The sequence below is a fragment of the Protopterus annectens genome, chromosome 2.part1 (genome assembly GCF_019279795.1).
Source record: "Protopterus annectens isolate FY-2018-M chromosome 2.part1, PAN1.0, whole genome shotgun sequence".
Classification (NCBI taxonomy): domain Eukaryota; kingdom Metazoa; phylum Chordata; order Ceratodontiformes; family Protopteridae; genus Protopterus; species Protopterus annectens.
Genome location: NC_056729.1, coordinates 1,118,431,010 through 1,118,446,189, shown reverse-complemented (window position 1 = coordinate 1,118,446,189; position 15,180 = coordinate 1,118,431,010). Strand labels below are relative to the sequence as shown.

The following is a 15,180-nucleotide window of genomic DNA, read 5'->3' as shown; positions in this document are numbered from 1 at the left end:
GTTATTTTTCATAAACAGCAGACTGTACAAGCATTAATTATTTAGGTATGAAGGAGATATACAAGGTCAGAGCAGAAAACAAAATATTTCACTGTACAATATCACAAACATGTAGAATGGCGTTAAACTAAGTTAGAGCACAGAAATTAAGCAATACCATTCAGTATTACACCTACGGCTGTTGTATTGAGTATAATATATGCCAAGTAAACTGGAGACATCAGGAGAAGAAAATAAATATCAGCAATACACTGTCAAGATAAACAGGAAATACATTCTAATGTCAGAAAATGCACATTTCTCTTGAATTGCTCTACACTAGTAGAATACTTTTACAATTAAACATAGCCCAGTTATTAAGCACAGCTGTTCAATAGAACATGTGTGGCCATAGCATAGAGACCAATGCATGCCAAGTAAAACTCCAGACATCAGGTAAAAAAGAAAAAAATATATATCAGCAGGAAATACTGTGGTGGTCAATCTCAAACAGCAATTTAAAGCAGCAGGAATTGTTTTGGTGGAAAATCGCTATCAAAGTTAACTGCTAGGACTAATGCATAAAACAAATAACAGAAATTGTTAACTTACACATGCAGTGGCTAGGTAGAACAGATCTGCAGTTGGCGCCGCCGCCAAGCAAACAAGGAATTTCAAACCTCGAACAGGTCAGATGGGAGGGGGGAAGGGTATAAAACACTAGGTAGACACCATAATGACGTGCACTGAGAACAGCAGGTAAGGAGGAGTCCAAAAAACAATCAGTGAGCTAGGTAAGGGAAAATCTCAATTGAATTGTATTGGTTTCTTAAACAGATGTAAAAATAAAGCCAATTAAAGAGTTTTATGGGTGTTTAAATAATTTCATGAAATAAGCCAATTATACAGTTATATGGATGTTGATCTGCTGTGGCATCCCCTAACAGGAGCAGCCGAAAGAAGAAGAAGATACAGTTATATAGATGCATGTAGGTGTGAGACTTAAAATAGAAAAGGGGGGACTAGGAGTTTGCTAGAGCAGTATAATGTAGTAGCCTAGCAATATACTGGACTAGGTTTTTTAGTGAGACTTGGGAGGTTGTAGGGGACTTTTACAGGGATGGGGCCCAACTGCAGATAGCACTTGGTCTCCTACCAGTCCTACTAACATAGGTTCATAGGTAAGTACTAGGCTATCTGCCCGAAGGCATCTATAAGCCTAGCCAGAATGTGTTGGCTTTTGCCACCCCATTATATTAGTTCCCTGTGCATTGGTCCCGCAGAGCCATTAGTTCCCTGTGCCTCTGTCCAGCAGAGCTACTGCAGTGATCCCCGGGGTAAATTTTCTGTTTCCCTTCCACTCATCAAGGGGAGTCTCTGGGACAGGAATATATCCCTCCAGCATGTCCTATTTATCGTTGTGGTGAGGTTTAGATCCCTAGAGCATGTGGCTCTTGGGGATTTGTTTTTTTTTAGGTGGAGCATGTCCATGAATTCTGGGTTGGACATGGCCTTATATGTCAGGCAGAGATCACCTCTGAGTAAGTGGTATGCAACCAAGTACAGCTGAAGTTTCTTCAGTCGGGCTGCATAGGGCATATGTTTAAAGCCAGTAATCCTCTTGGTGAGGTACTTCTGTGGTCTTTCCAGCTGTTGCAGGTGTCTTGTAAGGTACATCCCAAATGGGGAGTTGTACTCTATGATGAGTCTGATGAGTGATGAGTAGAGGGGTGCAATAACCTCTTTTGTTCTAGATGCAAACCCTTTTGTGATTAGGTGGGCCACATAGAAGGATTTTCTAACCACCTTGGCAATATGATTATCAAAGGAGAGATTACTATCTACTTGGGTCCCCAGATCCTTTATTACATTTTCTGTATTTAGGGGACTACCACATATGTGGTAGTTTGCGGATACTTTGTTTTTTACAAAGGGGATGACTATGCACTTTTTGGCATTTAGCTTGAGGCCATGATTTTTGACACCAGGTATCCGTCTCAGTGAGACCCTTCTGGAGGATGTCTGTATCAGCTGGAGAGTAAATTATAGTCCCCAGTTTGCAGTCGTCTGCAAACTTGATCAGCCATAGTCCTCCTGTGCTTGCCTGTACCTCTGAGAAGTATATACTGAACAGGAGGGGTCCCATGACTGAGCCCTGGGGGACGCCACTTGTAACTGGTTTAGAGTCGGACCTAGAGCCTGCAACTCTTTCCATATGGGTTCTATCCGTGAGCCAATTGGCAACCCATCTTGTGACGTAGGGGTTTATGTTCAGGCTGGTGAGCTTGTCTATAATACCAGAATGGGGAATGGTGTCGAAAGCCTTTGCGAGGTCTAGGTAGGCTGTGTGGACCTCCTTTCCCTCATCTAAAGCCTTGGTAACTGTCTCAAAGAAGTCCACCAGGTTTAGGAGGCATGATCTGCCCTTAACAAAGCCAAACTGGGTAAGGTCCAATGTTTGAAGGTTCCCAATGTCTCTGTTAATGAATTCCATGATGATGCGCTCCATTGCCTTGCAGACCAAGCTAGTCAGGCTTATAGGGCGATAGTTCCCGGGGTCCGTTGTGGCTCCACCTTTGTGGAGTGGGATAATGGTTGCTGTGTGCCACTCTATGGGTATGTAGCCTGTAGAGAGGCTGAGTTTGAACAGTGTGTTTAGGTGAGGGGTTGGTTCAGTTTGGAGCTCATGTAAGACTGGTCCCATTGAAGCTGTATTTTTGGCTTTGGATAGGGCTGTTTTAACCTGTGTGTCAGTGATTGCTGGGGCACTACATTCTTCTGGTATGGTTATGGGCCCTTTAGGGGTTGAGAGGGAGGTGAAGTTTTCACTAAACCTGTCTGCCAGAATGTTGGCAATATCAGTCAGTTCAGTGTATTTTGTGCCATTCTGCACTAACTCAGAGCACATCTGAGAGTTTCCACTTAGGTTCTTGACATAGCTAAAGAACGCTTTGTGGTTACCTTTGGAGTCCTTGGCAATTTATCTTTCGAAGCTAGCCTTGGATGATTTTATGAGGGATCATAGTTTCTTGCTGATACTAATCAGGGATGTCTTTCCTTCTTGGGATTTTACTCTTTTCTGCACTAGTTTATTCCTTCTATTGTATAGCTTGTTTATGGCAGGGGTCCACCAGACTGGTTTCCTTTTCATGGAGGAGTGAGTCTTGGTTTTGCTTGGGATAGCATGATCCATGCATTCTTGCAGGGGCACATAGAGTGCCTTTGTAAGGGATTCAGCAGCTTGGACAGCATTGTTCTTTAGCATGGGGGCTGTGAACATTTCCACCTCAGTCTTAAGTAACGTGAAGTTTGCTTTTGAAAAGTTTTTCACGGTGGCCTCCATGATTGAGGGTGGGGGCGGAATGTGGATATCCAGAGTGATTAGTCTATGGTATGATCTAACCAGCGAGGGTTTGACCTCCAGTGTAGAACACCAGTCGCTCATGTTGGTGATGACCAGGTCCAATATGTTTGTCACCTCTGGTGGGTGTTGATCATTTGGTGGGGGTGTTGATCATTTGATCCAGGGTGTTCAAGTTCATAAATTCTAGGAATCATTGAGCAAGGGAGTTAGTACTTGAGTAGTTCTCCCAGTTAATGTTTGGGTAATTGAAATCACCCAATACTAGGGTGTTTGGTAGGACCTTCATATTTTCCAGTGTCTCCAGAAATGCGGAATATGGGTCCTGGGTCATGGTGGGTGATCTGTAGCAAGCTACAATTTGAATTGCAGTTTTGCCCATTGTTAGTTGCACATGGATGATCTCTGAGGCATTGTGCTGTGCCACTAACCTGGAGGTGTAGGTATCCTTGATGAATATGGATACACCCCCACCTTTTGTGTTTTGGTCCAGGTTCATTGGCCGAAAAGTATGCTACAAGTTATAGCCTGGTAGTGCTGGGGTGCTCTCAGGAGCCTTAATCCAGGTTTCTGTTACTGCACAGATATCGATGTTCTCCATACTGAGGAGTGCCTCGAGTGCATGCATTTTGAGGTTTAGACTTCTGGCATTGAGTAGCATTACCCTCAGTTTTTGGTTATTTGTGCTATTTATGGTGGTGGGTTTGTCTTTTGAGCCTTGCCTAAAAAATGGCACTATGGGGCAGCAAAAGCCTTGGCCAGTATTTGAAAGCCTAATGGTGACAGGTGCAAGCCATCTCTTGCGAAGCAACGTGGCTTATCGAGCATGTTATCCCAGGTGGACAGATACTGGATCCCCTTTGAATGACACCAGAAACTTAGCCAATTGTTGAAATTGATCATTTTTTCTTTATACTGTGGCATCATTCTTAGTGAGGGCAGGATGCTGCTCAGGGTCAGGGTCATACCAGCCTGGGCCATGTGATCAGAGAGCTCTTCCATGTCTCTTTTCATGTAGCCCAGGGAGGTACATCTCAGGTCATTCACACCAACATGGACAAATGACAGAGCCGTATTTGTACTTGTTCTGGAGTGACCTGAGTGTTTGTATTATGTGGCGGATCCTGGCGCCTGACAGGCAGCTAACTGTAACCTTCTCCTTGTCCAGCCTAATTAGTGGACATCAGTGTGCCTGACTATAGAGTTGCCTATTACTAGTGTGTCGGGTATGTTATTTTGCCTTAAGGGCTGTGATTGCGTGGCACACTGATTATGTGAAGTATGTGTTTCATGGTTTGTGATGGGGTGTGGAGGTTGCTTGGGTGACTGCTTTGGATGTCTCTGTTGCTTTTGCTGATTTTTATTTAGAGCCTCCTAGTATGTTTTTGTGTATTTATGTGTGTTCTTTGCCGGTGTTGGTTTAGTAGGACTATGTGAGACTGGTGGTGTGTTGCAAGTATTTTCTTCTCCTCTTGACTGTCAGTTCCAGTCTTGGGTTGAGAGAGCTTTGCCTCCAGTTTGGCTGTATATTTGCATCTCTTGCATATATTAGTGTTTGGTGGTAGGAGGAGAGGGTTGTCTGTGTACATGAGGCAGTTGTAACATTGCCTCAAAATGCCCAGATTCATCAGTTGGACTGGAGAGTACACCTGAAACTGCCCTTTGGACATGCCTAAATAGGTAAAGTGAGCTGTTTTACTGATTAACTGGTAGGAACGAATAGGGAGCCTTGTCCTTATGGACCGTATAGGGGGTCTAGTGCTAGGGTTAATTAGTGCTTGCTATGAGTTTTGATCAAGTGCTGGGCTGTGAAATGAATGGTTTGAGTGTTTAAGTTTAAAGTTTGTCAGAAATTAAAGAGATCGAAATTAGCCCAAAATGGCCAATAAACTACTAACTTCTGGGCTACTGCAAACAAGGCGCACAAATTTCAGAAAGAAACAGATCAAATAAGCAGGCAAAATAAGCCTTTAACCAGAAATTCCCAGCTCAGAGGGGCAGAATCTAGCCTCTCCTCCCACAAGAGTGCAGACTACAAACTTTCTTAATGTGAAATAACTGGCCTGAAGCCCAAGTGCTTAAACCAGAACTAATACACTTTTAGAATAACAGACACTGAGCCTTCAATCAGCAATTCCCAACTTAGAAGGATGTACGCTACCTGTTCTGCCACAACAATGCAGTCCACAAACCTTCTTAATGTAAAACAACTGATTTGAAGCCCAAGTGCTTAAACCAAAAGAGTTAGAATAACAGTTACAATTTAATCAGGCTACTACCAAGCAGTAATAACTGCAGCAGAATAATACAATTGAGTACTTTTAAGAAGAAGCACAAGCAAAATAAGGTAATAAAGTGGGAAGAAACACAATTACAGTAAAAGCAGATGAATAAAGTGCATTTTTTATATAACAATAGAAAACGAGCAAACTGGTTTAAACAAATTACCCAATTAACCAGTAAAAAACTCAAAACTGAGCCCTGTTCCAGCAGTCTTCAATCTGACAAATTCTAACCGCACACTCCTGCCACGAGGGTGCAGGGGAACCTTCTCAAAAAAGATGGCCTGGATTAGTGCTCAAGTTATACAAACAAAGCTAGATTCAGCAGGCCTGTATCTAGTCTATGCTACAGCAGACAAGGTGCACCAATATCATAAAAAACTGTTCAAATGTGCAGGCACAATAAGCCTTTAACCAGAAATTCCCAGCTCAGAAGGGTAGAGTCTAGCCTCTCTTCCCACAAGAGTGCAGCCCACAAATCTTCTTAATGTAAAATAACTGGCCTGGAGCCCAAGTGATTAAACCAGAACTAATACACTTTTAGAATAACAGACACTGAGCCTTCAATCAGCAATTCCCAACTTAGAAGGATGTAAGCTACCTGTCCTGCCACAACAGTGCAGACCACAAACCTTCTTAATGTAAAACAACTGGTCTGAAGCCCAAATGCAATAACCAAAAGACTTAGAACAACAGTTACAATTTATCAGGCTACTACCAAGCAGTAATATATGCAGCAGAATAAACATAACTGAGTACATTTAAGAAGAGGCAAAAGCAAAATAAGGTAATAAAGTAGGAAGAAATGCATACAATAAAAGCAGACAAAGTGCAAATTGTTTTTTTTTTTTTTTTTTTTTAATATAACAATAGAAAACAAGCAAACTGATTTGAACAAATTACCCAATTAACCGGTAAAAAACCTCAGAATTGGGCCCTATTCCAGCAGTCTTCAATCAGACAAGTTCAGGGCCTAAGTGAGTATGCCTACTCAAATGTTCTCTCTGTATTAGCCAGGATAAGCTAAAGCTAACAGGTTGTTATAGCATTAGATAGTAACCTGTATTTATAAATTAGCTGGTCACAGGTGGTCTGTTCAGTGAAATTCAGCTTGCAGTATTCAAGGGGTGGGTGATTAAATTTGTGACACAGTGGATGTGCCGTATTTATACAGTAGCTAGTCACAGCTGGTCTGTTCAGTGAAATTCAGCTTGTAGAATTCAGGGGGTGGGTGATTAAATTCCTGACGCAGTGGATGTGCTGTATTTATAAAGTAACTGGTCACAGGTGGTCTGTTCAGTGAAATTCAGCTTGCAGTATCAGGGGGTGGGTGATTAAATTCCTGACGCAGTGGATGCAACATGCAGTGGCTAGGTATAACAGGGGGGTGATCTGAGATATCCCTAAATATGAACAAGTACCTTTTCATACCTTATACCTCCTTACTGTCCCATTTTCACTCACTTCCTTCTATCAATTTTTCTTCCCTGGCTTTCTCGCTAAATATACCATAAGCCTGCTTTTCTCCCACTTCATATTACATTTACTGTCTGTATTGTACTAACTTAACTTTAATTTCTCCATAAACTGGCTAAAGTTTCTCTAAATATTAAATCATCATATAACTTCTATCTATTCTTAACCAATGTTTATGCCTAATTTGCTATAATTATTTAAACTGTAAATGTTTTTGTATTATTTTTTAATCATGTAAAATTATTTTCCTTAAAATGTTTTATTATATTTTGGAGCTTTTCTCCATGGACCTCCACTGAAAATGGGTTCTTGCCCAGTGGGACTTTCCAGGTATTGAAATGTCAATAAATAAATAAATAATCCAAAGTATTTGTAGTGGAGTGCAGACTCTCACACCTTACTCCCCACTATGCAGTATAATCAGTTTGGGGGTTGTCATGCCGTAGGAAAAGAATCATTACCATAACTGCAGCTGTCTCATAATAAAGGAACTTTCATTCAAACACAAACACACCTATATTGTGCATAATGTTTCAAACCAGAACATACAAGTCTCCCTAGACTTTGTGTTGCAAAGTTAAAAAGTCCACTTTTGCTAAGGTAGGTTCAGCAAAGCAAGATTTGTTTTTGAATTGTTTTGCAATGAATCAACCACGAGTAGGAAAATGCAGATGTAGTTAAAGCAGATGTCTGTGTGTGACAGGCCTCACCAATTTTGCCAGAAACAGTGGTAACCAGCAACAGTAAGCGGGAAGGCATACAAAAGGAAGGGCAAGCTGTGCAGAGGTAACAGAAGTTGAAATCTCAGTTCCAGGAAGGGTGGTAGAGACTTATGCTAAGCATGAAAAAGGTAAGATGGAATATAACCATATGAAAGCTTCTACTATCCAGCCCTTGGTGGTTGCAAGAGGCTGAAAAGAATCAATAAATGAAAAATACTTAAATTCTTTGTTTTCTCTTACTCTGTAAATGCAAACTTATGCATATTGCTAAGAATCTTCCAATGGCCACACAGTTGATGTTGGTGTTTCTTACCAAATAAAAATTGAGAAATCATGGCCTTCTCTTTTATACTGTCTGAAGCCCTAATGTTTTTGGGGATGGACAGTACAAACTGAGCTATAATTCTGGACAGTGTCAGCAACTGGAGGAGAAATCTAAGCAAAAGAAAGGACTATTTCTCATTCTCAAAGATCCGGTACGGTATACTGTTGTACTGTTTTGTTTATTTACTTGTTTGTTTGTTTTTTTTGTTTTTGTTACTGGATTTGTCTGACTGTGTTTACTCAAAAAAAACTTTACAGGAAGTCCTGGGGGAAAAAGCTCCAGCATATAAACATTTTTAAAAAGACATTCAGGAATTACATGAACAGGCATTAAGTAATACTCATTAACAGTCACACGTACATTAGCTAATTAGACTACATTCATACACAATAAAATGAACTATTACAATATAAAAGATACTTTGGTGTTTAGTAGATTTGAACATCGAACATTTGACGAGGTGTATTAGTGTGGTTAACAGATGAAAGATCTGTCATCAATGCTTAACAATTCAAAGATAGGAAATCAGTGAAATAATCTGATTGGGTAGAGAATGTTAATACTGCAGTTAAGAAGTGGGGTATGAAGCAGGTTCAGAGACAATTATGTTTGGCTATCATAAGATCTGTATTAGAAGTACAGAGGTGGGATGCTAAACAGTGTTAATGCTTGTTTGTTCAGGAGATGCTGTGATAGTGAGAATGCATTTATTTTTATGTACAGAACAAGATGTTATTCGTGTGAACAGAATAATTTGACACAAATATTGTATTTATTTTTATTTTACATTTGTTTATCAGGACGGTCCACAGGGCCTTTTCACTGGAGGACTGGGGAGAAAGGCTTCACATTAGCAAGAACAAACACACAAGCTCCACATTGACAAGAACAAACAATAAAGTGTCACAATTAAATACAGCATAGATACACGTCACTAAACATAAAACTTCTAGTAACAGTGTCAAAATATTTACAACTTATGGAGACATCCTCCACATTAACAAAAACATGCAATCAAAATGTCTCAGGTAGATACAGCATAGGTAGCATGTCAATAACAAAACTTTCAATGTAAAATATCTGGCAGAGATAAGGCAACTTAGTAAGCATAATTAGAATTTTGATGTAGGTAAAAGTTCAACTAGACAGGAATGAACCACTTTCCATCCATTTGGGTCTAGCAAGTAGGTAGCAAGGTATTTGCTGGTAAACAGTAGTAATAGTACAAAATACAGGCAACATGCAGCATGAAATAATAGGGGAGGGAAAAACTGGTAGCGTGAGTCTAAGTGAATACAATATGAGCTTTAGAGTAATGCTACAGTGGAGTCTAGTAATAAACTAGAAATAATAATGTGGAGCAGGTGTTGTAAACAAGGAAGCTTGTTGGTAATATACAGGGAAAGAGGTGGGGGGAGTCTAGGAAGGTTCAGTGGGTTGGACTGAAAAACACGAGAAACAGGGTGACTAAGCTTTTAGAAAAATTCATAAGGGTGAAAGTGAGAGAAAGAGGGTGAAAATGGAGCTAGGAGAGGAAGGACAGATCATCCAGGATTGGTACAGGAGAAGAGCCATTGTTGGTGAGGTGTTCTCTCAGTAGTGTTTTAAACTTTAATGTGTTGTTGGTGTTGACAATTGTTACCTTTTATTCTTGCATGGGTAGACAAAGGCTACCTATACATATATTATATTATTTTTATAAGCATAAACTCCTACAGGTTGAAGGCTGTTATTGTTTGCATTTATTGTGGCTTGATAAATACAGTGAAATATACACAAGACCTCTAAAACGGATTCCGATCTTTGGCGCTCCTTTAATTCATATAGTTATTAAAATTTGATTTGTAATTTTTATTGAGATGTTCTATATTTTGTTTTGACAAAGATAAATGAGGTTATTAGTTAACGATTTGTTACAGAAACTGCATCATTATCAGCCAATATTAGACAGCATGTCTAGAGACAAAGTGCATTAGTACACAACTAGTAACATAACAACATCATTTAGACTGCCTGATCAGGTACAGAATTACAGGACTGTCTGTCATTTATTATTTTTAAAATATTTTTGAATATTACTGTTAAGAAATGGTCAACATCACTTTAAAAATATGACACATTTTTTTAGGTAAACCCTTTGACAACCTTGTTCATATGAATGCAGCTGTGGCCAATATCATTACATCAGTAATTCTGGGGCACAGGCTAGAATATGATGATCCCAAGTTCCTCAGACTGTTACATCTAATTAATGAAACTGTAAGACTTGTAGGAACTCCGCCTGTTGTGGTAAGTTCAATGAATCACATTTATCTTACACTGCTATTGCCTTTGATTTTTCTTGTTTTCGGTGTAAAATGTCCTGCTCATCAGTTTTTTTTGTGTGTAAAATGGCTCCAAGTAACACTGAAATGTGTATCTGGAATAGTCACTTAAAATATTTCCTAGCCATTGATTCCAAAACAAAAGATTTTATTTGTTTTGAAGTTAAATTTGTCAGCACAATGTGCTCCTGTTTACTGCATTCATTATTTCCTTGGCCTAGACAACCACTGGAATATTATTGTTCCATTTGTTTTTCTTTCTCAGGTTCATATTAATATCCCTTTCTTAGGTTTCATTGACTTCCTGTTATCCTGCTACCTTTGTGCCATGCTTTTACCTGCATATTCCCTGTTTCACAGGTTCCTAACAATGTTTGAATATTAAAAGGTGAAAGAAGCATTTAAAAAGTTCAAACAAAGGGGAGGGTTTTTATCTGTGTTCTGCTGGTAGTCAGTATTCAGTAACTCATCAGACGGTAAAGATAACGGACTCTGGTACAGTAGGATGTACACATTTAAATAGGCCCCATTCCCTGCAGTCACACACAAACATCGTACAGTAGTCAAAACATATAAGTTGAAACATGCTCAGGATATAATTTTCAGAACTTAACTCCCCATTTCCAAAGGGGTACGTGATTCTGTAAACATTCATAAACCTAAACAGATATACTTTGCAACAACACAAGTATAACGCATTGAGCAGGAAACCATGCCAGTACCAGAACATTACATTAATTTCTTTATTTATTTTATTTATTCATTTGACATTTGTTAACTGGGTTAGTCTGACTGGGCTGCAGAGCCCTTTTTCAGTGGGGACCTGAGAGGAAAAGCTCCACAGTTAAACAAATACAAAAACAAAACATCATACAATATTAACATACAAGTGTATATACACAGGAGAAATAGAATACAACTTATAAATGAACATGTTAGATCACAAGAATAATACTGAGGGTTTAAAAAGCCATGGTACATATTAAGTATATAAAATATAATATCAAAAGTTAGAGTCTAACAATTACCATCAGAGAGAATTTCAAGGTTGGTAGAATATCATAAAGACCTTAAATGAATAGTTGTGGTAAAGTGTGCGAGCTGAGAGGGGAAAAGGAAGAGTAGAAGATGTAGATTAGGTGGGAGTGGGACAAGGACAGGTCCAGGAATTTGTAAATATGTCCTTTAGTAGTTTTTTTGAAGTTAAGGAAATTGCCGTTTGTTCTTAGAGAAAGGGGAAGTTTGTTCCAGGCATTTGCAACGGGAGTGGCTGTATAATAAAAGTTTGCCAATATTTTTATTGGGTTTGTAGATGTCTAAGAGGTGTAGGTCTGTACTGTGTAGGTTACACTTAGGAGAGTAGGGAGTTCATTGCCACTGTGGTGCAGGGAGTAGCACTGCCATTTCAGTGTTTTGCTCTAGTTTTGTACTTGGCTATGTTTTTTTCTCTTTGTGGATTCTACAAAAACTCCCTGTCTGTATGAGTGTGCGTGTGAAAAAATATTGCTGAATTTTACATGTACAGACACATAATTATGGGCACATACATAACTCTTCTAGGTAGCAGTCAAAAATGCAGCTAAATAATTATATTTCAAAAGTAAGGCATAAAATGCATCACAGAACATTCAGACGCCTAGAACTTTTGGAGGCCTGATGGGCCCCCACATCCCAGATTGTATAAATAGATCTTGACATTAATTTAGTGATGGCCACTGCCCTTAACATAACCCATTCTAAAATTTACCCTGTTCAGATGTGTATACAGAAGCTTGCTGTAGGTTGTATGGCAGGCAAGGGATTGTGTGGTCATTACCTTAGAGATGTTCATAGGTTCATAGGTTCATACTAGGCTATCTTCCCTGGGGCAATTATAAGCTTGATTTGAGTATACTGTGCCCTTTTTAAGGTTTGGTTTACTGTGCCTCTGTCTAATAGTGACACTGGAGTAATCCCTGGGACAAACCTACGATCCCCCATCCACTTATCGAGATTCTTCTTGAAGAGATTCAGTGAGGTGCTCTGCCTCACATGAACTGGAATTCTATTCCAGAGCGAAAGCAGCCCTCTGGGTTATGAACCTGTCCCTCCAGCAAGTTCTATTTATTTCTGTGCTGAGGTTCAAGTCCCTAGATTTACTGAGGTGGAGCATGTCCATTAATTCTGGATTTGACATAGCTTTGTATGTCAGGCAATGCAACTGAGTAGAGCTGGAGTTTTTTTAACCGAGCAGCATATGGCATCTGTTTGAGACCCTTGATCCTCTTGGTGAGATACTTTTGGGGTCTTTCTAATTGCTGCAGGTGTCGGTAAGGTACATCCCAAAGGGGCATTGTATTCTATGATGGGCCTGATAAGGGATGAATAAAGGCGATTACCTCTCTTGATCTAGATGTGAAACCCTTCGTGATGAGGTGGGCTATGTAGAAGGTCTTTCGAACCACATTGGCAATGTGGTTTTTGCTATCAACTTGGGTCCCCAGGTCCCTAATAACTTTCTCTATGGATAATGGATTTCCTACTATGTAAAGTAGGCACATTGTTTTTTGCCAAAGGGTATGACTATACATTTTGGCATTTAGCTTTAAACCATGGCGCTGGCACCAGTTATCTGTCTCTGTGAGACCTTTTTGAAGGATGTTTGTGTCAGCTGCAGAGTTGATTATGAGTTTGCAGTCATCTAGGACTTGGGTGTGAGCCATAGTCCCCACGCTTGCCTGTACCTCAGAAAGTATATACCAAACAAGAGTGGTCCCAGGACAGAACCCTGTGGGATGCCACTTGTGACCGGGTTCGAGTCTGACATGACTACAGCAACGCGCACTTCGTGGGCACTGCCCTTGCGCCAGTGTACAACCCATCTTGTGACATAGGGTTTATATTTAAGCTGGATAGCTTATCTATATATTGTGTCAAATGCCTTTGCAAGGTCCAGATGGTGACTGTTTCAAAGAAGTCAACCAGGTTCAAAAGGCAGGATCTGCCCTGACAAAAGCCGAACTGGGTAGGATCTAGTGTCTGTAGGTCCCCAATGTCTTTGTTTATGAGCTCCATGATGATCCTCTCCATAGCAGAGGCTCCACCTTTGTGGAGTGGGACCACTGTTGCTGCACGCCATTCTGTGGGCACATATCCTGTAGTGAGGCTGAGATTGTATAGTTGTTTTATTTGATGGGATGCCATCTGGTCCCATGGAAGCAGTGTTTTGCTTGGAGAGGGCAGCCTTCACCTGAGCATCTGAGATGTTTGGGAGGCAGCCCTCTTCCGGATAGATACTTCTTTTTGGGGGGGGGGTGGAGAAGTTTGCACTGAACCTTTCTGCAGGATATTGGCGATGTCTGTGGGTTCAGTGTATTTTAGAATCAACTCAGAACAAGTCTGGGAGTTGCATCCCAGGTTTCTAACATAACTGAAAAAGCCTTATGATTGTCTTTGGTGTCCTGTGCAATTTTTCTCTAAAGCTGGAGAGGGATTTTATGAGGGATGGTAAATTTTTCTAGTACTGATCAGAGATGCCTTCCTATTAGGGATTTTGCTCTATCATGTAGTAGCTTCCTCCTTCTTGTACAGTTTATTTATGGCGAGGGTCCACCAGACTGGGCGCCTGCTTTAGTGATGATTGGGTCTTGGTTTTGTTTGGGATAGCATGATCCATGCATTCCTGGATGACCGTAGAATGCATTTATATAGGATTCTGCAGTTTGGGCTGTAGTTTCTACTGGCCTTCCCTTAAGGATTCCACTTCGGTTTTGAGAGAAGAGAGTTTCACTTTGAGAAGTTTTTCACTGTGGTTTTTCTGGGCTGGGGTGGGGTCGGATGTGGACATCCAGTGAAATTAATTTATGGTCTGATCAATGATCAGGTCTAGTATGTTGTCTCCTCTTGTGGGAGTGGTGACTAGTTGTTCCATAGCATTTGAGTTTATAATTGAACCAGGTTTCTGTCACTGCACAGATATCAATGTTCTCTTAAGACTTCTGGCATTTAGCAGCATTATCCTTAGTTTCTTGTTCTATGGGGTGGGTTTGACTTTTGGGCCCTGCTAAAAAAGGCACTAGTGGTGACAGGTGCAAGGTCCCTAGCAAAACAAGCGTGGGCTGTCGAGCATGTCATCCCAGGCTGACAGACACTGGATCCCCTTTGAATGAACCAAAATTTTAGCCAATTCTTAAAATCGATCATTTTGTCTTTGTACTGTGTATTTCTAGGTGAGGGTAAGAGTATTTGCTTTGTGACACCTGTGCTTTGCGTTATGTGTCGGATCCTAGCACCTGACAGGCAGCTCACCGTGACCTTCTCTTTATTCAGCCTGGTGGCCGGGGCGCCAGTGTGTCTGACAATAGAGTCACCTAAAAAAGAGTATCAGGTGTGTTTATTCAGCCTTAGGGGCTGTGGCTGACTTTGTGGGTTATGTGTTGTGTGTGTTTTTTTTGAGGTAGCGTTTGCCTGGATGTCTGCTTTGGAGGTCTGTTGCTTTAGTGATTTTTTTTTAGAGCCTCCAAGTATGTTTTAAATAGTTGCATCTCTCACATATATTTGAACCTGTTTGGAGCATTGCCTCAAATTTCCCAGATTTACCAGCTGGACTGGAGAGGAAACCTTTGACTGACCTTTGGACATGCTAGAGTAACAGGAAACTGAATTTAAGATGGACCAATAGAGGACAGTAGTGCTTATGGTTTAATAGTGCTAACTTGTAGGATTACTTCTG

General features: G+C 40.4%; 1 protein-coding gene across 1 annotated transcript in view; it reads left to right on the top strand.

The window, feature by feature from the left end:
- The window catches only part of LOC122794348 (cytochrome P450 2K1-like), a 601,970-nt gene that overhangs the window by 174,540 nt on the left and 412,250 nt on the right, over nt 1-15,180 (top strand). Inside the window, exon 4 of the mRNA XM_044062659.1 lies at nt 10,274-10,434. Within this exon, the coding sequence (XP_043918594.1) occupies nt 10,274-10,434 (161 nt within the window). The remainder of the gene's footprint in view (nt 1-10,273; nt 10,435-15,180) is intronic.